This window comes from Epargyreus clarus, unplaced genomic scaffold (assembly GCF_041222505.1).
Source record: "Epargyreus clarus isolate Ecla_fem2 unplaced genomic scaffold, WU_Ecla_fem_2.2 ptg000007l, whole genome shotgun sequence".
NCBI lineage: Eukaryota > Metazoa > Arthropoda > Insecta > Lepidoptera > Hesperiidae > Epargyreus > Epargyreus clarus.
In genome coordinates, this window is record NW_027332215.1 from 15,137,000 (window position 1) to 15,161,442 (window position 24,443).

General features: G+C 33.2%; 2 protein-coding genes across 2 annotated transcripts; one reads left to right on the top strand and one right to left on the bottom strand.

The window, feature by feature from the left end:
• Nucleotides 1-713: 713 nt before the first annotated feature.
• On the top strand, nt 714-9,174 carry LOC140743506 (gamma-soluble NSF attachment protein). Its single transcript, XM_073074827.1, has 8 exons — nt 714-908; nt 2,212-2,279; nt 2,431-2,585; nt 2,987-3,142; nt 3,468-3,538; nt 3,843-3,990; nt 4,235-4,483; nt 5,710-9,174. Exons 1-8 carry the CDS (start codon nt 856-858, stop codon nt 5,797-5,799), a joined length of 990 nt encoding a protein of 329 aa, XP_072930928.1. The 5' UTR covers nt 714-855; the 3' UTR covers nt 5,800-9,174.
• A 237-nt stretch (nt 9,175-9,411) lies between these two features.
• On the bottom strand, nt 9,412-11,821 carry LOC140743512 (uncharacterized). Its single transcript, XM_073074844.1, has 2 exons — nt 11,559-11,821; nt 9,412-10,753 (listed from the first exon to the last, which is right to left on the bottom strand). The coding sequence occupies exons 1-2, from the start codon at nt 11,689-11,691 to the stop codon at nt 10,341-10,343; spliced, it is 546 nt and encodes a 181-aa protein (XP_072930945.1). The 5' UTR covers nt 11,692-11,821; the 3' UTR covers nt 9,412-10,340.
• Between the last annotated feature and the right edge of the window lie 12,622 nt (nt 11,822-24,443).

The following is a 24,443-nucleotide window of genomic DNA, read 5'->3' on the forward strand; positions in this document are numbered from 1 at the left end:
GCAATTGCTTTATTAATATTGTTAAATGAAAGTGGTTTAATGATTTAAGCTACACTCAATGCCGACACATGATATATCTAACACAATTCTGTTTAAGTTCATTTGACTTCTTTCTAAAAATATAAATTCTGTAATTGAAAAATTAAAACGACTATTCTTTTTATTATAGTCACGTTATGAAGTGCGTAAATCAATTAATACCAAGTATAGACGGCGCCAAAGTGCTAATCCGCTCTGGAGTTGTTGCGAGCATGTGTAGTCATACGATTTACTATGGCAACGCGATTCATTTCTATATACAGAGCGGACTAGCTATTTTACGCGGACTATACCATTGTTCCTATGGTTGAAAATATGAAAATACATTCTGGATAAAATATGTTCAGTGCATGGAACAGAAAAAACAAGGTTCAATGAATATATTGCCAGCCAGAGACATCTAATTACAAATTTTTAGTAATAGAGATGGCGCTACTATCCTTGTATCTTTTTATCTAATCGATTACCTTTTTGGATCCAATAAAGATGAACACGTTTCTAATTTTCCGAATCGTGAGTCATGTGTTTGTAGAAAACATCTCATATTTTGTTTTATATTTTGTATTTTAATAATTGTAGGCATAATACGCAGTATTACTATGAATTTAAATATATGTTTAAGAAAATCATTGTATGTCATACTTTTGACAGTTTATGACAATTGACAACTTTGACATAGGTACTTGGTGCCAAAACTGTGAATTCTGGGATTGACAAATCTTTATTGATTTTCTTTCCAGTTTCTTGAGTTTCTATGTAATTGGGAATACACAAGTGTTACGTATAATAATTCAGTAAACTCAATACATACTAAAAATGTCGGCGAAATTAAACGAAGCGCAAGAACATTGTAAAGCAGCGGAGAAATTGTAAGTTAATATTAAGATGCATAGCAAATATTTTTTTAAAAAGGGCGTGTTGCGACAACGCCTTACTCTTTATGATTACCCTGTATTAATTTGATTTGGCTAAACTGTACAATATAATCCGTCGAATTTTCTATTACGGATGATATAGGACGGTAGGGGAATACTAGACAAGCATCCCTTGCGAAGATGGAATTTCAGAAATCACCCATTATTTTTTATTACTTTTTCAAATTTGGAGCTACTTCATGTAAATTAACCAATAATTAATCAATTTTTAATCCATTTCAAACGTGAAATGTCGTGAATATTCGCAATCGCCAAATTTGCGAAACTAAAACGAGCCAATACGACTCTCGTTTAAATGCCACATATAAACAAACATTTTTAGTTAATCAACTCGTTAGTCGAAATTTTCGAACAATTTGGTAACACTGTGTAGCCCAAGTTCTACAATTGTAACGGTTCCGAAGGGTTTACGCATAGATCCAACAAGTCTTTAAGTTGCAGATTAATGTAATAAATTATATAAAAAATAATCCGATTTTTCGATAGTGAATAATTTCAAAATGTGGCACATAAACATGTCAGTTTGTTAGTCACATTGGTTAGGTTCCTGTTACATAGCTTAATTAGCACAAAAAAAGGAACCCCGCACAGCAGGGTTCTGTCGATCTTAGTGTACTAAACCACTAGCTTGACAAAAATATTATTGCTGAGAGACAATTACAATAAATTAATAGGAGCACCAAGAAAGCTATCTCAATGTTTAAGCCCAGATAAAATAGTCCTGGGTTTTTAGTTACCATTACCATTTAGTTTTAGCGGAAGGGATGGTCCACCTTGGGCCCCCGGTCCTGGGGGGCCTCAGACAACCTTAGTCTGCCACTGGGTGTTGTGAGCCCTTTGTGGTTCAACTCAGGTGGCACCACTGCTATATCTTTATCTGTCCAATAACAGCAGTATTAAGTGCTGCTGTGTTTTGGTTTGAAAGGTGTAGTAAGGGAGACATACTTCTCCAAGGTGATCCTGCTTAGTCCTCAAGAGTTGCAGTGCATCTATGGCCGATCTCAGGTAGGAATCTAATCCTATCTGGGGTTGATTACAAATGTCCATGGGCGGCAGTAGCCACTTACCATCAGGTGGACTGTATGCTCATCTGTTACTTGTATAGTATATAAAAGTGGTATTGAGGCTCTTCTATATATATATATATGTGTGAGTTATAATAGCTTTAATTTAGTTCTTTTACATCAAGATCATTACTCTTTCTACTAACCTATGTTGAAATTTGGCCAATTTACAGTTTGAGGACATCATTTTTACGGTGGAAGCCAGACTATGACAGTGCTGCAGATGAATATAGTCAAGCTGGTGAGTAAATTTATTATGAGTGTGTAAGATGTAAAATTGTTTTGTTCAGTTTTGCTGTTAATTAAAATATCAGTCGAACCAAAACAATTTATAAGTTTTTAAAATGAATCAGAAGTAATGAAGGATTTAAAGTTTTTTTTTTAATTTTTAGCTCAATGCTATCGCATCGCCAGAGACTTAAAGAGTTCTAAGGATTGCCACTTGAAGGCGTCGGAGTTATATAAGAAGAATCGCTCGTTCTTCCATGCTGGTAAAGCTTTGGAAAATGCAATTATTGTCAGCAAAGAAACCTCTCCGCCTGAAGAGGTAATATAAAATATATCCTCCATAAATCAAATATTTTTTTAAATTCAAATTAAGTTCTTTACAGAGCACTTTTTGAGTTATATGTTTTGTTATGGTGAAGAAGTAGCGAAAGTAACTCCATAACATACAGCTAGTGCATATAATTAACCCTAAACAGGATTAAAATTGTACAGTAGGTTGGTCACAGATATTTTGCTACCTCTGACGATTTCATTGGTATTGCGTGGAATTCCTCATAAAAATATTCATCATCTACCACACCCTTCACACCAGACACATCATAATTTGACATTATTTCCTGACTATTAGGCAGGAAACAGTTGAAATGCCTCTGAACGCTACAAAAGAAGTGTCTTAATGTCTGTAAAGGAAATGTTTCATTGTGGAATTTAAATTTTTAGTTGTTCAACCTGGCACGCGACGCTTGCAGTCTTTACCAGCAGCATGGCTCTGGCGACTCGGGTGCTAATGTCCTCGACAAGGCGGCTAAGATTATCGAAGAGAATGCACCCGAGCTGGCCGTGACCTTGTTTCAGCAAGCAGCTGATGTTTCCTCAGTAAGTTAAACAGTTAATCTAAATATATTTCAGAAACACCAACCAACAACCAAACCAAACCAATGACCAAATTATAAGTTTTTGTAATATAAATGAGAATGTTATTCATCTGGTAGTTAATGGCTGCGGTCGTCCACAGATGCATCACTATCCCTAAGTTTGCGTTTACATTGCTGTTATCAGGCAGAAAGAGGTGTGTTGGTGGTGCGTCCAGAATCTAACCCTAAAGGGTTCTACCAACTTTCAATTGATATATCAGTTTAGACTATTTTATTTTAATAATCATGAATAACATTTCTTATTAAGTAAACATTGCTTGTTTTAGACTGAAAGCAGTCAACATCAAGGTTCCGAGTATATTAGCAAGGCGTCAAGGATCCTTGTAAAACTTCAGCGGTATGATTTTTATTATTACATATATTTATGACCACACTTTGATAAGGCGAAGGGCTGCTTCTTCTGGAGCGTTTACTGTATTTATGCTATGGCAGATTTGGGATTGGGTATAGTCAATGTGTTAAATTTATATTGTTTAAATTAAGTATGTACTTTGCCAAACTGTTCATATTGTGTTAGTGCCAATGCAGAGCTTAGAAATACCACTATCACTTACTATATCAAAATATGATGTAAATTTTATTGTCTACACATTCAATTTACTGGTTGTATTTTTGCCATTAATTATAATTTATAATGACAGTTATGACGAGGCAGTGGACAGTCTGCGCCGCGAGATTGGATTCCACCAGGAGGCTGGCAACATGGGTGCTATGGGGCGGCTCACGGTGGCCATCGTCTTGGTGCAGTTGGCTCGTGGTGATGCAGTGGCAGCTGAAAAAGCATACAAGGTATGTACGTAAAATACAGTAGATACACTATTAATCTGACATATTATGGATTATAGAAAATTAGACGTGGTACATTTGGCATCGCTAGCATAGTTACCTTGCTAGGGCCATACTGTTAGTTTATTAGGTTAGTTCATCATAATTTGCAATCCATGTGTTTAGGTTACTGTTTTTGTCTTCCTGGTTTATGTGTTATAATGCAATTCTATCACTATTATGTTAATATGTTTGTTTGTACGAAAAGGAATGGGGAAACAACTGCGAGGTGCCTGAAATGCAAACTATCGAGCAACTTCTGCAAGCTTACGACGAGGAAGATCGTGACTCGGCGAAGCGTGCTCTGGCCTCTCCGTTCATACGCAGCATGGACGTTGAGTACGCCAGGCTCGCCGCCACCATCCCCTTGCCAGAAGGCATCGATCCCGCCCCGAGGGCGACCGTGAGGGAGAATGCTGCTCCGTCGTACGTCAGTGCTAATGCACCGAATAATGACGTAAGTTCTCTCTTTTTTTTTATCTTATTTATACAATCTTGGAGCAGATGAGCAGGCAGTCCACCTGATGATGAGTGGTTGCTGCCGCCCACAGACATATGTAATCAACCGCAGATAGAATTAGATATTCCTACCTAAGGTCGGCCACAGATGCGCCGCTACCCCTGAGGATTACGCTGGAACGCCTTGGGAAAGTATGTATCCCTTACCACATCCTTCAAAACGGAACACAACAGCGCTTAACACTGCTGTTATTAGGCAGAAATAGGTGTCGCGGTGGTGCCGCCGGAGTCCTATCCAAGGTCGGCCACAGATGCGCCGCTACCCCTGAGGATTACGCTGGAACGCCTTGGGAAAGTATGTTACCCTTACCACAACCTACAAACCAGAAGCGCTTAACTCTACTATTAGTACAAACACATTACATTAAGCAGAAAGGATGTGGCGGTAGTGCTGCCGGAGTCAAACCAAAGAGGGTTCTACCACCTTCAATAATTCTTAATTTCTAGTAAGGAGGCATTTTAGTGTTGTAATGTGTGTAGTATAATGAAGGTTTCATAGAAGACTCAATAATAGTTTGATATTTAGAATAATTGATTTCGAACTCATTGCAATTGATATCGAATTTAATAAAATCAAATTTGTAGTCTGGAATGGGGTGAAACATTTTTTGTTACATAACAATATATAATAGTGCTAATGGATTATAGAAGTAAACAAATGCTTAATATTAATAAACAAGAAAACCGTTTTAGTTCATACTGCTTGGCATGTGTTTATGCCCACAAGTGGAGAGTGCTAGACCACTCAGAGTATATTATGCTAGTACTATACAGATTGGCGGAATGCTGTCTAATAGAAACTGGCTGAATTTGAAAATGTATGATAGCCTAGTGGTTAAGAAACGCGGTCTCTCGATCGAGGGGGTCCGATGTTCAAATCCTAGGCAAGCACCTCTGATTTTCAAATGTATGTGCGTATTAGAAATTAATTATCACTTGCTTAAACGATGAAGGAAAAAATCGTGAGGAAACCTGCATTCCTGAGAGATATATAAAAAAAATCTTAAGGGTATGTGAAGTCTACCAATACGCACTTGGCCAGCGCGGTGGACTATGGCCTAATCCTTCTCATTCTGTGAGGAGACCCGTGCCCAGCAGTGGGACAGTAATGGGTTGATGATGATGCCATGATAGATATAATTATATGTTTAACTTGCATTTCAGAATGATAACGGAAATGGATTCCAACAAGCACAGAATGAGCCAATGGAAAATCAAGATAAGAAGACTGAAGATGAAGATGGCTTGTGCTAAAGATCATGTTACAACTTGGCAGGTTACCTTGCTTGTCATCTAGTATTTTGTTATAGGTGTGTATTCTAAGCAATATTGTTGACTGCCCCCAAAATGGAATACATTTAGGGTGTATTTAGGTATGATATGAGAATGGGCTTAGCTACATCTTTATTAAGGGGGTTCTAAAAAGGTCGTAGTCGAGGTCAACTATGTAATCTCAAAATGTAAATTTTGTCTCACCTTATGCAAAGAGGAAAGGGGGCGGAATCGATATTATCTAAATTTGACAACGAATAACCAATATTCGAGCACATTTCTTTTCACAAATATGCTAAATGGGTGCGCAGGCCCCCTGAACCCTACCTTATGTACGCCCATGATTATAAAATGTTCTCACCAGGCTCTCAGGGATAGCAGCAAGTCTGTGATCAATTTTATGGGTATCAGGTGTCCATGTGCAGTCTTTAACATCATCTTGACTGTAGGACAGATTGCCGCACACATTAAAAGCAAAGATAATTGAAAAGTTTGCATATTGCTTGAAAACTTCGTATCTTGTATAGAAAAATAAGTGTTTATTAATGTTACAATAATTTTGAGGCAATAAATATTATAAAATGAATATGATGTTAGACAAAGGTAATCTTTGTTTAAATAATAGTATATTCTATGAACTATTATTCTTAACAGTACAGTAGTAAAGTTATTTTCTTAGATAAATGAGTATTTATATTTTATTACAAACGTTTATGCAATAATAATTAGGTTAATTATCAATAAATTTGTTTTTGGGGTATCATATCATTGTACTGTTATAGAAGTATTGAATATATTAATACTATTGGTATGTGGTAGGTACATTAATTACTAGTGATACAATCTTTCATTTCATAAATGTGTCATTTATTAATTTATGTACCTACTTACATATTCTTGAAATTTTCATATCTATGTGTCTTAGATTGTTGATATGCACATAGGAATATAAGCTTCTCACCATTTGTAACCGCCAATTCTATTAATTCATTGATTTTCCTTTTTTATATAATGAATATAGAATGGTTTATAGTTCATTGAAAGGACATTAGATTATTTCATATTTTCCAGTACTTATATTTTAAGTAAAATTTGTTTTTGGCTACACACATTTTAAAATCGATTTTAGTGGATTAAATAAGTAGTGCAACATATTAAATATTTTAGAACTAAGGTAACTTATACTGCTGTAGAGATATGTATTGAATTGTTAAAGTTGGACTGTTTTATTTTGAGTAATATCAGAGCTTTTATGTGTATAGTTCGCGCTAGTATGTACGTTCGCAATAATAATATATAACGAATGTTGTAACACCAAGTTTTGTATTAAGATTAGCATGTTACATTGAAGTCATATTGTTGTATAATAATAATCAAACAATTGAAATCTCAATTACAATATCTTGTTGAATATATTTCATGTACAAAAAAATATTGAAGGATTTATACCCCATGTTGTGATATATTATATATTATGGTCTAAACACTGGAGATAATTACATCAGGTGCTGTTATTTTGTTAGACATTTACAAAAAATGTCATATGTTAACGCAGGCTGTAAGATAGGAGCTGAAAAGTTCAATGTAGATTTGTAGTGTAGATATTTAACTCTGGTGTTAGATGATCGTGTGGCAACATAGACCTGTATCTAAATAAATGACATAATGACATGTACCTTCATTTGTACGAAAACTAAACAAGCAAGATGGGACTTCATACCCACCGGTCTCTCATATGCCGCGTCAGCGTTTGCAATATGGGGGTGGGTAGGGATTATTCGGGTCTCGAGGGTACCCTCTTTGCCCGGGCGTGCCACTTTTTTCGATCGACTGACACTTGTCTAGAAGGTTTTAGAGATGTTAGTTCTTCATCCGAGAGAAAACCGATTCTGTGGTTTCATTTCGATTCATAAATGTCGAGTTATTCTTCTATAAAAATCGAAATTGAAATCGATAATTCGAAAACTTATAAAAAAAAGTTGGACAGCAAATATGTCAGGAACGATCGAAGATCCATTTTCGAGAAATCCTGTAGATTGGGTACAAAACAAATACAGGTGTGTGTGGCAACATTATTTGTAATAAAGCTGGATATTAAACTTCATTATTAAAGTATATGTAATAATGCGAGGAATACTTACAGATATATATTAATATATGAAATTAATAGCAAGGATATTTTATCGACCTCGTATCTCGTAAAATTTTTAATGAATAGTGTGTAATTTAATACAGTTATACTTCAGCTTATATTTAGATTATATAGATATAAAAGGTCAGGTGGAAATGTTGTAGAAGAAATTGTTATGCACCTATGATCATCGATCGACCTTTTGTTTTTTTTTTATATTCGTAATTGTAACTAGGTATGTCAATTCGAACATAACTGCCACCACAAATTATCTTTGAATAATATTTAAAATTGCACTTCGGCTTATGTAAACCGCCGCTTAAAATATAAATTAAATTATCTACTAACATCTTTTGCTCCTGTGGTTTAATATTAATTATATTTGTGGATATTAAATTTCTTAAAGTTCAGTACTAGAAGTCTTACTTAATATTGTAAAATTAACAATATTTAGTTTATTGAGGAAATATTTATCAATTATGATATCATTCAATTCATTTTTACTAACTAAAAACCGTCGTTCTTCTGTCTTATTATTCTTTAATCTTTACAAAATTTATGAATAACGGTGTCAATTGCACAATATAAATATAGATAAATCTATCAGAGCGGAAAATCATTACAAGTGTTCAGTGATGGGGATATATTTTATACTGTTCTGGACGTTAATAATATACTCCTTTCAATTAATTATTACTATTTAAATTTCTATAAGTTTAATTTAAAATTATATGGAGTCATCCATAAATGACGTAACACATACATAGTGTTTTAACTGATCTCTTATCCTAGTATGACTGTATAGATATCACCAAGTCTGCCAGCCATCCATATCTATTCTAGACAGCATATTTAGTGAAATCTTTCCTTGAATGTTTGATGTGAATGTTTAGCAAACACTTTACTTTTAGTTGTATCATAAGTTTATGCATGTGCGTGCATTGATTCATCCTACAGGAGTGTACTTACATATTTATGATAATCTTGATCCACTATTCATAGTTCAGCTAGAAAAATATTTTAATATCTGTATTCTATGTAATTCTGGATTCGATAAAGCTAGGCTATTAATATTTTGCGTGATGTTGGTAGATATAATAATTGTTCATTGTTATCATGATTTAGACTAGTTTTGAATGTGGGAATGGCGCTATATGTCAATTTAGTATCAGTCTTATTGTATGTATACTATGCTTCTAAATAATAATAAACAATATCAGTATGGATATCAGTTGTTTATTTTTTTGTGGGAACATTCCTCTGAAGTCTTAGCCACATAAAACTATTATTATTGTATCATTGAATACGAGATGTTATCATGAATTGCCCATGGATCTGACATACTTATCATGTTATATATTTCTCAAGATAATCCAGTTTTTTTTTAAATTATTATCAGGATATCACATAATTTTCTGGATGAAATAAATCCAGTGGTAAAATGGTAAATGAAAAAAAAGGACTTGATTATATAATTTTTATTTTATTTTTGTATTATATCAACCATAATATTAATACTACAACTAAATATAAAATATAACTATGCTAAAATTATAATAGACAAGTTCTGATGCCAGTTCAAGCTCAAATGTAATAAAACCTTAACTATTTTAACATGCATACCTATAATAATATAGTAGGCATACACTACCATTTAATATTTGTGTGTCAACTATTATAATTATTGCTATAATAATAAAATACGTCCTAAAAACGTAACTATAAAAGCTGAGATCTTATGAATTTAATTTTTATCCATTTATTACTTTAATCACTTCATACATTTAATTAAACACAAGAATCAGAATATCCCAGTTATGCTCGTAGGCATCAGTTTATTATTATTGCTAAAATTGCCATTTTATTTTCATAAGTCTTCATCCAGTTACATCCACACCTTAAAAATCTATTTATTTCAATAAAAAATAGTTAAATAGTTGATGTCCAATATATTTTTTGTGTAAGATTCTTCAGTTGACTCAATTTAAATATTAAAACATTATATATCATCATATTTGAAAATCATGATTTAAAAATGGTTGCCTACGTATTTAAAATGTGCGGTTATAACAACTTCATTATTGTAAATTAGTCATGATATTAAACTTAACAGAATCAATATTAAAAGATTACATCTAAAAAGTTTCAAATGCTATTAAAGTAGCATGGTAAAACATGTGCGACATGCCCCAGGGCATCATAATATACCAGTTTTATTTGATAACAAATAATGCTAATGGAGCCTCATCATAACATAACATTTGAAATTGTCAGATTGATCACAAAAGCTGCCAATGCTGTACATATTGGTTGCAGCTAAATGCTGTCAATGTTTACATAACACTGGCTATGTTTATACTTAAAACATATGTTCCAATTAATTGCACTTAATTTAGGACTGAATATTCTTGTGGCTAAACATGGTGTGAATGTAGGGTGGAACCATTGCAGGTACTGAAGATGTAGACTCGGGCGCGGGTTCCTTCTCCTTACTATTCTTCGTCTTGCGAAACTGAAATCCATTCTTCCTCAAAATTTTACGAAGAGTCTCCCTAGAACCCTTGAAGTTTATCTCCTCCTTCAAAATTTGCAACAATTTGTTGATTGTGGGTACTTCTTTTTTATAAGCATAAAATTCATGAATCTTCCTTCTTATAACTTGAAGATCGTATTCATCAACTTCTATTTTCCCCTTAGTCCGTATACGTTTTTTGGGTACCCGCTTTAACATTTCAGGATCCAGCAAGCCCTGTTCCACAAGTCTAGCTTCTTTCACAATGTTAAGGACAGTTCGTTCCGATACACCTATAACAATGACAAAGTATGAATTAGTTTTTAAAATTATTATGTTCCTTTGACCACTGCTAATTTCTTATAATGGGAATTTTATTTACAATTTTTTGAACTATAACACGCATAGACAAATTATGGCAATCCAGCTCGTAAGTATCCATCGAAAATAATATAGATACAGTCGAGCTGAATTATATGTTTTGGTAACTTTAAATATTATAGGCGAAATATGAGGTTCTATGAAGGTCCTGAGGGGGATTTGGGATGCATATGGTTTTTCTATTTTCTTACTATAAACAAAATGATAACTACATTCTTAGAAACAAACGTCTGACAAAATTTTCTGGGATTCAAAAATTTCAGACTATATAGGACCAAAATCTATATTAAGTGGCTACATAGATTAGTGAGTGGCTATATGACATTGAATATGAAAGTAAATTTGATATATAGGAGTATCTTGGAATACATTACAAAACAAAGAAAGAAATATTTATTTGGGATTGAATTACTTAGGGTTTTATATATTGCAGTATTGCAGTGCTCTTTTTGTAGTTTACATTTTCTTAAATCTCAGTTTCAGGTTTTACATACATTGAATTACAAAGAAGCTGTTTCGTTTCAGAAAGCCATAGCTATTATGTACATATTGTATAGGTACGGTGTAATATATTCTGAATTTAAAATAGTATGCCACTTCTGAATCGTAGCTTTTGCGTCGTAATAACAAGTAGTTTCTTTCGTATTATATTTTAAGTCAGTTATATTGACCGTTTGTAGTGTACGGTAAGAAATAATCCAAGATTGCAACACTAACCAGTGGCCGCGGAGACTCTTACATACACTTTACTGAGTGGAATAATTGGAACTTGCATGCGTTTTTCTTCGTCCATGAATTCTTTAACTTTTAATATAATTTCCCGCACCTCACTGGTTATATTTTTCGGCATATTGTATAGAAAGATTTAAATTTTCAAACAAAAACACGAACAACATCAATGGCCGACTTGTTTAATTGAACAATTTATTTGAAGAAGCGAAAAGTAAAGTATTGTACGTCGAGAAGCAATTGTCACTGTCAAGCTATCTATTAGCTGTCATGAAATTATTCAGATACAGATAATGTAATATACGTTGTGTTTATGAATTGTCTTTTTTCACAGAATATTAACAGCATAGATTATTACATCTTCCCTATATTAATATTTTAATTTAATTATATAATACTTAAAGTAAAGCAATTATGAGCATAAAATATAACTGTATGTAATCTTGTTATATTTTATCAATAGGAATAATAGACACGTCGATATTTTTTATTGCACGTTTCATGATTTATGCAGCAATGCAGCCACGACTACTTCTTTATCCTTTTATGGTATATAATATAGTAAAATCAACATATAGGTAACTAAGTATTTATTTATTATAATAATCAAAAGTTACCAACTTTTGACGTACCCATATTTTATTTATATTTAACCTACTACATTACCATAGTATTTATTACCCCTTCATAATTTTAATTTTATTTTTAATGTTATAGCACTTATAGCTACATTAATTTAATGCATGTTGTGATTGCCTGTAATAGTAAGAACAGTTACTCACTAAGATAATAAACATAATTGTACTATATATGATAGTCACTGCATCTTATGTTGGTAGTCCGTTTAAAAAAAAACTCTAATTATAAATTTGAGGTCCCTACAATATCGCAGCAAGATTCTTGCTGCTTGCTTGCCCTACGATATGTAACCATCGATAGTACTGCCATCTCCATGTGGGAGACGAAAATAAGTTGCTGAAAACATGAGGCGGTGGTGGCTATGTAAGCTTTAAAAAATACCACTAGATGTCAGTGTAGGTTCAGTACTTACATCGTCGAAAACTAAGTTACTTATGAAAGCTTATCAAAGCTTAAAATAGGTTCGTTAAGTAGGCAGACATAATAAGATATGAAATAGAAAGTCCTCTAGGTAGCCTGAACTGTAGCAACAATTAACAACAACCATACATATGGCGTTGTACCAAAATTTTAAAGTTATAAAAAATAATTAGATTTTATCGCTAAATCTTTAGCAATATTCGATGAGGATGAAATACGATCGTGCGGAGAATTTCGACTAAGGTGGATTGTATGTCCATTTGTTTGCTCAATCTCTCCAAATTCAGGCCAGTGTGGTCACACCGGCACATTTTATGACCGAGGTGTAGATTCCGCGATCGTGATGCACAATCGTCCTCGTAGAGAATGCGAAATAGTTTTTTCTTTTAATTTCATTAACATTCCCCGTACACGGGCGTGTTACGACACCCCGCGGAGAAATGACAACTTTGTAAGAACTAGTACAATCGTATAGTAACTTATAATTGTTTATTGCCTTATGAATGTTTGTAATATTTATATATAGGTATGTGACTATGGGTTCCATAATAGTATTTTCCCATATATTATGAAACGTAGGGAAAGAAATTACACAGTGAGTGTGTTTTTACAATCAATGAGAAAACGTATCTAAAAAAAGGTAAATGTAGGTACCTCTATTAATAATTACATATACAAATAATTATCGTTAAAAAAACATTATCCAAGAATTACTACTACCCAATTTCTGGTTCGGGTCTCTTCTAAGAATCAAATAAATTTGCGCCTCATACCAGAGAAGATAGGAGCCTTGGTTGGTAGACGTTTCACAATTTTGAGAATTCTAGGGAATCATCAACATGAAATCTTTAAGCTTTTAATTTCAGAAAACCAGCGATGCATGCTTGGGATTTAAAATTCAGGAGTAGGTACAGAGATGGAGAATAAAATTTAACAAAAGAAACATATTTTTTCTTCCTTATAAATAATTTATTTAATGATTCAAACAATTTATGACATTGACAGTACCCAATAGAGTCTACTTGTTTAAAATGCGTGCGCGTTCCGATTAAGTTATTTTTTTCATTCGTCATCAACAGATTGTATTAAATGTTATGTATACTATTGTTGCTCTTTTTTCTTATATTATTACTTAAATCAATTTTTTTATAACTAAACGTAAGCTAATATTTTAAAGTCTACTCGAAATAATAATAATCAATAATAATTGACATCCATTAAGATTTTGTAAAGTATTTTTCTTTATATAGCTAGAGAATTATTATTTAAACAAAACCCCGATATCTTAAAAATATCGGGCTTCAGGGGGCGTCAAAAATTGAGACATACATACATACGCTCGGAATACATTACACTCCCTAGTCGGGTAATGAGATTCGAATTATCACAGTAACGTTTAACTCCCATACTCTTGTGTCACTAACTCACTATGTTATTTGACGCCTTCTTAATCCCGTGCATAATTCATTAGGCAAGTTGGAGACAGGTGTAAATGTATCGTGCATTGCAGAAACATGCCTCATGCAAACTGATCGTCACTTGTTAAACGACTTGAATGTAATATGTTTTCTAGAGAGTTTAACGATATAGTTATCTACCAGCTCTTCTTCAGAAGGTAATTAATGTCTTAGTTTCATAATAATGTTTAATGTTACGGAAAACAATATTACAAAGATAGAAATTGGAATATAGATTATTTAGTCTGAAAGCTTTGCATTATAAATCAACCGTCTGACTGTCTATGCTGTGTAATTTATTTGTGATGCTATGCCATTATTGCCTACTTCTAAATAATGCAGATGTCATTCTAAATCATGCAGGGTCATTGACCGGCTATACGCTTTTACACTGTGCTTACAGATGATTTATGTAAGATTATGTAGTAGTTTTTGAAAAGATAAACGACAAAAAAGAACGAAAAAGTCCCTAAAAAAAGGTTACCTCAACCTTGGTGAGGTGGTTTACTTTGTTATCCATAAAATAAAATACTATACGTACCATGTAGGGTTCCTGAGTTCTCGATTATATTTTTTTCTCGGAAATTCTCTACCACAATTTTCTGATAATTCTATGACCCTATTTATGACATATGATCCAAGTTTTTAAATCACATTGATAATCCCATTAATAAGGTAACATTTAACGACGTCTATCAAAGTGCTATGACACCTGAAGATGGTAGAATACTTTGTGGTCCCATTCTGGAGGGACCGACTCCATACTTGTCTGTCTAATGACAGCAATGTTAAGCGCTGCTGTGATTTTATTTGAAGGGTGTGGTGAAGAAGTGCCCACAGCACAGCCTCATGTTCTCAAAGGAACATAAGTTCCGCCAATCTGCACACTATTATTTCAACCCTTTCATCCGATAAAGATCAATCAATTTATCATTTATCAATCAATTTAATTTATCATTAGTTATAAAAAGTTACCCATGAAACTTATAAAACCGGTTATGACTAGATCGTGGTTACACGGCTGTGTTCTTTAATAGAGTGTGGTTAGACACAATAATATTACAATACAATTTACACCAGCTCGTCTTAATTGTAACAATTGATTTCTATCTTCAGTTTACACATAATGAGCAATTAGGTAACTATGTATGATTGGCTTAACGACTGTAACATGTACGGTAGTTTTAGCATAAATATAAGTAGGTATGCATAATACAAGAATCTGCAATATAATACACATATTCCGTAAAGCGTAATTGGATTCAAACGCATATATAGACATTTTTAAGATTTTTTCATAACATAGGAGTAGTTACTGCCGCTCATGGACATCTGTAATCAAACCCAGATAGGATTAGATAGGTATTCCTAGCCTACATCCGGCGCTACCCCTGAGGACTAACCTGGAACGCCTGGGAAAAGTATGTCTCCCTTACCACACCCTTCAACTCCCAACACAGCAGCTAGAAAACAGCAGCTTAACATTGTTTTTATGAGGCAAAAATAGGTGTGACGGTGGTGCCGCCGGAGTCAAACCAAAAGGGGTTCTACTACCTTCAAATACAGGAGTATTAAAGAATCATACAGTCAACTCTAGATAAAATTAGAATCGTTACTATCTTTGAGGACTAAGTTGGAAGGTGTCGTATGAGTGTCTTTTTCTTACCACACCTTTTAATTCTGAATACAGTAGGGGTTAATACTATTGTTATCGCCCTTAAATGTATTATTATAAAAAGTAAGAACGTGACTGCTAAAAATATGTGACTTTGGCATGCTAGACGAATCCAACGACATGTCATATTTTAAAATCCGTCAAACTGTGTGGTTTGAGGTATATCTACTCGTACATATTATGTTCAACTACATTAATAGTTAGGTAAAATTGTGAATGGGTTGATCAGCTAATCTTATCTTACAATAATGAACTATTACAGGTATTAGAAGTTGGAAGGAATAGCCAAATTAAAAAGACGTGTAGACAAGATACTAAATATTCTTTGAGATTATAATACCTATTTATAATTATGAGGTATAAGCAAAAAGAAGATTTATGAGACTCTTTTGAATAAAATGGTTTAAGAATGTTTTGAAAGTACTACCTTGCGCTGGGCATTGTGTGAACAACAGAAGAAAGACAAAATAATTTTAGCTCGTTGAAAAGATAAAAGTAATTTGTTATTTATTAAAATCTCTGAATTACTCTGACTATAGAGGTAGATCTTCGCCTCCGGGTATGTCTGTGAGCATCTGCGTGTACCGTATTTCAATATTACAATTTCCAGGAAGGAAACGCCCCCAGCGTTTTGGGAACCATGCCTCACACGGCAAATTTAGTTGGTTTGTTTTATTTATTTATAGGTTTCTTGTATATTTTGTAAATAAATTATTTTTTTAGTTTATAGTTTATTTTATTACTTTCTATTTTATTTATTCAGTAATTATAATTGAAAATAAACTCCTGCTCTAGATTTTGATCACTGACCAATAAATAAATGTATTTCCATGCAGTCATGTTGAAAATAAATAAATATTTAATATTATTGCATAGTAATTGAAAATTTAAAAGAACATAATTTTAAATCTTAATTAAGTCAGTCTGACAAACTTTTTATAGTTGTTTTAGTACAAGTTGTCTTTTAATAAGTATAATATTTAAAAATTACAAACGTGTAATTTTGTCTAATAAGTACCTTTTTTTAAAAGAAACCTTTATTTTTATCTGGCTTGTAGCTATGCACTACTTAATAAAAATAATAAAGGAAACATAATATTTAATTATTACTTTAATTAATCCAAGGCGAATGTAATGTTACATAATTATATTATCATATAAATGTACCATTGCGAAGATCTCGCAAAAATTTGAATAAAAAATACATCACAAGCAAAAAGACGGTCTCCATTTTGAAACCGCGTGTAAATATTATTTATATTATACATAAAACTTAATATCACTAGTATGTATGCACATAACAGTTACCTCTGTATTAAGTTACTCATTATGAAAATAATTACACAAGGAAAAAAAGAAATATTATACATTTGTTATAAGATTTAGTAGCAAACAAGCTTGCAATCTCTCTGATATCCTTTCTCATATTAAATGATCACTGAATCCTATGGACATATGTGAACAATTCTATATAGAATAGGCTCTACCTAAAGCCCATGAAGAAGCCCTTTTGCGTGTTAGAAGCCTTTCCAGTGACGATATATAAGTCGTAAGACAACTTGCAATCGCATCCAAAACCTTTTCTCGATACGCAGACCTGTTTCATGCTAGAATTGGGTGTGCGGTGCTCTAGCGGACTAATTCTGGGGGCAGAAGGGGCGGTGCGCCCCTTGCCCCCGGTCTTGGGGGCCTCCAAACACAAATGCTTACGAGCAAAAAAAAAAGGTCCTGGGATTCACATGTATATGACACATTTGAAATTTTCCGGGCCTCCGATGACCTTACTGCGCCATTGGTGCGATGGTATGGCCCCGGTAGAACTACTCCCCTGACTCTACCCCATTTCGACAACTATATTTTTCTATAAAGCAAATTGTGTAACAATGTTGAAATATCCGTGTTCTTTAACTAAATCAATGATTGCCGCAAACTATTGATTGGTGTATCTTCCAAAACCTTGCATCAAGATTTTACAGTTACAAAATGAATCCGAAGTGATTTGAAATAGCTGCTTTCTCCGGAGAATATGGTAATTGCGATATTGGCATCATATTTGCAAATCCCAGCCTTGTAGCGAATTTGATGCAGCAACACTACAAATATTTTTTTATTCATAAAATACAATAAGGCAGCTCTAAGAAAAGTTTCTGTGAAAAAAATATTTAGTACAAATTATATTACGCGAAACCGTGTATATTTACTTAAATTACGATACAATTACGAATAAACGTTAATAACTGCTATCAGACACTATATTTTTTATCGACTTAAGTAGTAAGTATCTAACGTAAATCGTGACCCCAATCCAAGTTCAAATAGGAAGACAAGACATATACAATTATACTTTCACTAGCGAATGTTATTTTTATTACGCATAACTTTGACTCTTAAGATTTGATGTACCACTGTTTTGATACGCACTCGAGCTCATATTTTGGTAACGAGCACATGAGAGCCTTTACGTTGATACACATGTATAGTGTATAGTCCACGTAAAACTGCTAGTCTCCTCTGTTACACGGGTTTAACATAAGGTAATACTATACAATACACTACTTAAAGAGAATAATATTTCTAAGTTAGCAAGCAACCCTTAAAATTCTGAGCGAAAACTAAGTCTTTTGTCAGTGATTCGTAATGCAAAAAAATATCATGTGTGTTTAGCGGTAATAATTATATAGCACTAACAATAATACGCGACTTTGTCCGCAGATTTTATTTTTAACTAAAAAATATTGATTTAGTCGGTAGAGCTATATTCTGGTATGAAGGTGACGGAACCATCAGTGTTTTGCCTATATGGGTGTTATAATAATGTACTTTACTAATAATTATAACAAATAAAATTAAAACAAGGTAAAAAATACAAAATTGTAAAAGGTTAGAGCATAATCTAGGTGTTGTTAGATGCGTTCCAACTTAATCGTCCGGGTTATAAATGGAACAGAAACAGAAATACAAGCACCCATTTTATAGATTTTGCTGTAAAATCGACAAATTACGAACTTACATTCTTTATTTTACTCTCGTCGTCAACCCATTACTGCCCGGCACGGCACGGGTCACAACGCAAACGGGTCTCAAAATGAGAAGGATTAGGCCATAGTCCACCCCGCTGTCTATTGTAGCCTAGTGTGTATTTCACCCCGTAAACCGTAAAATACCGTTTTAAACGACAAATATATTTTATTGTTTCTGACCATTAGGCAAATAATAATTTTCATAATGTTCGCTACAAAATTGGCAGGTTTGTAAACAAATTTTCAACCCCTTTCTTATGCCTTTATCCAAAAACAGTGACATAGGTGTTGTATGTATGTTGGAAAGTTTTGTTTGTGATACCGTATCGAGATTATGATATAATGCAATTTATTTTACTCATTACTCACTTTGGTACTTTAGCAATTAATATAAATTGAGGAAATGTCGTAAAATTACTTTGTGTAAATGTGACATGTCACTCGGACGACTTATATAATAAGTTGCAATGAACTTACTAGGGTCTGGGTTACAACTTGAATGTTTCACAAATGTTGCCGCGTATTAACCGACTTCATGTTGGTTTGAACTTTCATAACGTAAGTCGGTTACACAGTGGAGGAACAGGTTTCCTGCCTTATATACGTCTCGGTAGTAACTTAGTTTACACCAAATGAGTTTATTGAACGCTGTCGCCAGTACCCTTACCATGAGTTCTTACGTTTTGACCAATATAACTGTTTTGGTATTTGTTTACGTATTTTCGCATACAAATTCCAATCAGCGCCCCTAGCGGATTGTATCAGAACTATAGTGTCAGTAACGTAATATTAAATGTATAAATTAATAATATGGCGCTTTATGTTTTGTCTCTCTTTTTTGCGAACATGTGAGGCAGACAAAAAAAACTTGAGCACTTATTGTTACGTTTACTCAGTCTACTGAAGCAAACGGAACAGAATAATGAATTGAGTAAACGTAACGTAAAATTGTAGGATGTTTTGAAAACTCCAGGTAATGATGATCCCCATGATGTTTTCTTTTTGGATTATCATAATGTATCAATTTCTCATCACCAGTTACGATTCGATGTAAAAAACCCTTTTTTTATGTCTAGCTAGCAGTATTTCACTTAAGCATAATTGGCGTTCAATATCTCTCGGCTTTAATTCGTACGGAACCCAATTTCCTTGCTTATGAATATTTCCTAATGATTTTAAACGATGTGAGACCGCTTGCTGAGTGACTTCTAATGTTAGAGAAAGATCCTTTTGTGTTTGAGATGAATCTTCCTCCAATAATTTCTCCAATTCTGCATCCTCGTAAATTTTTGGCCTTCCACTGCGATCTTTGTCTTCTACATCGAAATCACCGTTTTTAAACTTTTGGAACCACTCACAACACGTTCTCTCACTCAAAGCAGTCTACCATATGCTTGTACGAGCAATCGACGCGCCTCAGCAGCAGATTTTTTCAAATTAAAGAAGTAAACTAAAATATCCCGCAAATGACGTTTACTTGGCTCAAGTGTGGACATTTTCAACTAACAAAAATTATATTTTACAAATATGAAGTTAATGATATCAATAGGTTATGTTGTTCTTGAATAACCCAACTATTTTTTAAGCCGGGTATCATCTGCGAAAGCTAACGAGAACTTCGTACCACACCACCTACCTTGAAACGGCGGAAACTTATTTGTACTCCTATATAATAAAAACGTGGTAAATACAAAGTACACAGTATTTTAGTACCGACGGTGCTCTAAGCAATAGCCTAAGATCGCTTATAAGGATGCTTCTGGAAAGCAATTTTATGTTACAAACTAAAGAAAGAAAAGGCATCTTTCCTTTACGTTTTACACATGAAACAGAAAAACAAGGTTTTACACAGCAAATACCGGGATATTTTACCCTTTAGATACGAGTATTTAAAGCAAAGAAATGTATTTATTAACATCTAAACGTTAGTCTTTGAACGCTACATACAACTGTAAACACTGAAGTCTGAACTAAGCGAATGCTATCGGGCTTCAACGTGTACACAAGAACGAGTTTTAAAAATAACAGCTCCGAACTAGGGTTGTTATGGAGCTCTGTAACCGAAGCGGATATCCGAAATAATAATTATTCGAAACAGTAAAAGAGTCCGATAGGTATAGACGTTTTAAATAATTTCGGGTAGGGCTTCAAGGCTAACGCTGTTCCAACGAGACATAATAATTTTAAATATGACTTTATTTATTACTGATTTATTTAGAATTTTCTTCACTTTACAATTCGCGATAATCCGGAATAATTTCATATGGTTACGGATATGGAATTATATGTATTCAGATATGCCGGTATGATATTTTTTATATATCCATACATATGTATGGATATATAAAACGGATATGGATATCCATATCCGTATCAGAACTCCGAAGTGTCGTATGTATAATCCCTACTTTGAACAACTCGCTTAGAAGTGCAAATACATCGTTTAAAGTTCTAATGCAGAAATCTTTAGTAAATACGAGAAAAATTCTTTATATTCCATAACTTCTTTACATTGCTTCGTATGTTCAGTGAGTACACACTTGACTCTTCCTCTCAACTTAAATGCAAATATATCTACCTTGTTTGGAACTTTTAACGAAAGGGTCTCGTGAGTGCTTTCGGCAAAGTTTCTTCAACGTATTTCTATTATTTATTTCAACTATTGAAACGAAAAAAAGAGAGGCTTCGCAAATTTATTTTCTTCGAATCTAATTTTGGTCTATTTACTAAAACACATATCAACTAACACCAATAAACTACTTAATCATCCCCGATTTTTGCATCCTTCACTTGCTCCTTGAAGGTCTCCTGTTCCCAGGTTTAGCAGCTGTGTTATGGCTCACTTTTGGAAACACTATCGACCTATTACAAACACATTTTCAACGATACCATGATACGAGTAAGTTTCAAGTACCTATATAATTATGCTCTCTTATTTTGCTCAAAGAATTGGTATAGCAATTCAGAGAGGAAATGCTGCCAGCGTCTTGGGAACCTTGCCCAAAGACAGTGATGGTGACAATTTTTTATGGTAGTGTTTTTGTTTTTATATTTTTGTTTTTCATTTTTGTATATATGTAAATTTTGTAAATAAGCTGTTTTATATTTACTTATAGTTTATTTTATTATATTTAATTTTCTATAAGTTTAATTATAATTGTAAATATTTTTCAGTTAATGTATTTATGTTAATTATTAAAATTGTAATGTCTAGATGTATTTGAATTTTTATTATGCTCTAATATTATCATCTACTGTTGTAAATGTTAACTAGGTCTTCGAAGACTCAGTAGGTTAAAGGAATCGATCGTTCTATATATTTTAGAATGACCGAAATTGTCTCGATGTATTTTAGACGAGCAAAATGGAACACATTGATTGAATTAAAAATACTTTCTATTTAGGGTGAATAGCGGGCGGCAAGAGCTTGAACCATCCGGCCAGCGACCCCGGGAGGTATTCTGGTATGTGTGGACACATACCGTCGTTATTGCCGTAAGGTGTGGTGATTGTAAATGCTCACCAAGGCTGAGCTGAAGGCTCCGCTCTTGGAGGATTCCGGTTGAATTTCGTGGGAGATCCCGGATCGGTCAGTTATAGAGTTTATTAATCCCTTTATTACGGCGCCGGATATCTTTTGGTTTCCCTCTCGTCAAAAAAATAGCTACACCCCCATTTTATTGGTTGCAAATAATAACTAATTTCATAAATAACTATTTTCAGGTAATGCACAGATTTTACCAAAAGGTGTGTCATACCACACAGATTTAATTTAATACGGCAAAGCTCTGATACCTTTACGTCATGTAAGGAGATATATTATTATTAGAGTGTAATGCAGAAATACGGTTATATAAATGCGTGTAGCCTGTACCTGTTTATACCCAATCATATAGGATTTCACACCGATTATTATATACATCGGTCAAATAAACCGTGTTGTAATGGTTACGGAATAAAGCATTTAAGTTCTTTTGGATGATGATGGTTTAATAATACCATGGTGGGCATGTTTATATCATCAATTATAATTTGAAAGTAGAACTCGACAATATTTTCCAATCTCGTTAGTAAATTGGGAACTTATTTAAATCGAATGTAATGTAATGCTGAATATTAAAATAAATTACTTTATAATTATGAAATTAATTAATGTGTGCAATAAGTATTGAGTCATAATTATATTGAAATGATAACTGATTTAGTAACGTAATTTTACTTGAATATATTAGTAGTAGGACATGGTATAGTTATTTCACTTACATGAATTACAAGTTGAAACAGTCAATGTAGAGGTACTTCTTAAGACCTTAGACGAGTAAAAAAAATAGATAGATCACTCTTAACAAGAAAGTGTAAACAGTGTTGAGAATAGAAATTGTTGTAATAAGTTTTGTTGCAATAAACGAGAAAAACAATTAAAAAGTTATTTTTCAGCAATTTGATCTTGAAAATGTAATTTATTATTATGGTATTTGGGTATGATATTCTTAATGAGCGAGTCAAAATCGATATGAGTACCAAAATTCAGATCGATCGGAGGTATGGGCTAAACAGAAGTTTATCCCATCCAATTTCAAGGCGGTGAAGTATCTTTCTATTGTACTTATTAAAGTTTATAGTCCGGTCAATTTAGACATGAAAATAGTGGTCAAATGGCAAAAATTCCGGGAAAGCTAAACGTAGAGAACTTGGGTTTACCATTACAAGTAAAGTGTCAAAAGTTCCTATCGATCCGATGTGTGCGTCGGCACTTATTCGGGGTCAAACGTCAAAATATAAGGTTTTTTGGATTTTTCTCGAAAACAGTAAGTTTCATCGAAAAGTACTTAAGACCAAAGTTGTAGCTCTTAAAATTCTCTATAAAATGGTGCTTATACTTTTTGAAGACTTCAACATTAATAAATGATACTTTGGAATCGATTCAAACTTTACTGACCCCTGCTCGAGAAAAACTTCTTAACACTTTTTTTAAATCAAAATCGAGCATTTAATGTACGTAGAAAATTAAATAAATTATTAAAATTTGGCCTTTATGATACGAGTATGTAATTTTGATGCATAGTTTAGTAGACTTTCGGTCAATATCATATTACGGAATCAATTAATCGAGGAGCGCACAATTGCTCAAGCGTGGGGTAGAATCTCATTATTTTTATCCAGCAAACCAGATAAAGAGTTTCATAGTGTTTGCTTAAAAATTGACGGTTGTTCAAATGAACTTTTAACCCCTATTTTATCCTCTATGAGGTTGACATTTCAGAAGGGGATAAATAGGTGTGTCCTTGTTCCTATCCAGAAATCCAAATACTAAAGGAGATGTTTCAAAATGTATGGGCTCCCGGCCACCTTTTGTACACTATACTAAAAACTAAGAAAACATGCAAAGAACAATTCGTAGCGGTTCATTTTCTTCAAATCATGTTCGTTTAATTGTTAAAAAACAATAATTTACACTTAAACTTGCAACACAACGCTGGAAAAACATCATGGCAGTAGTGATTACCGTAATAATGTCATCTGTCATTCTATTTTAACTTACTATATACATTATATACTTTTTAATATATTTTTTCGCGAATAGGCGTATATATATAAATATTGTATTGTATGTATTGAGAAACAATACCTTTATTTGATAAACATTAATTATATTTACTTT

Bases quoted from the DNA above. Each gene is read 5' to 3' on its own strand.
- LOC140743506 (XM_073074827.1), top strand. From the start codon at position 856: ATGTCGGCGAAATTAAACGAAGCGCAAGAACATTGTAAAGCAGCGGAG. The intron at 3,143-3,467 runs GTAAGTTAAACA...TGCTTGTTTTAG, and splicing joins AAGCAGCTGATGTTTCCTCA to ACTGAAAGCAGTCAACATCA. The intron at 4,484-5,709 runs GTAAGTTCTCTC...CTTGCATTTCAG, and splicing joins CTAATGCACCGAATAATGAC to AATGATAACGGAAATGGATT.
- LOC140743512 (XM_073074844.1), bottom strand. From the start codon at position 11,691: ATGCCGAAAAATATAACCAGTGAGGTGCGGGAAATTATATTAAAAGTT. The intron at 10,754-11,558 runs GTTAGTGTTGCA...TCATTGTTATAG, and splicing joins AAGAGTCTCCGCGGCCACTG to GTGTATCGGAACGAACTGTC.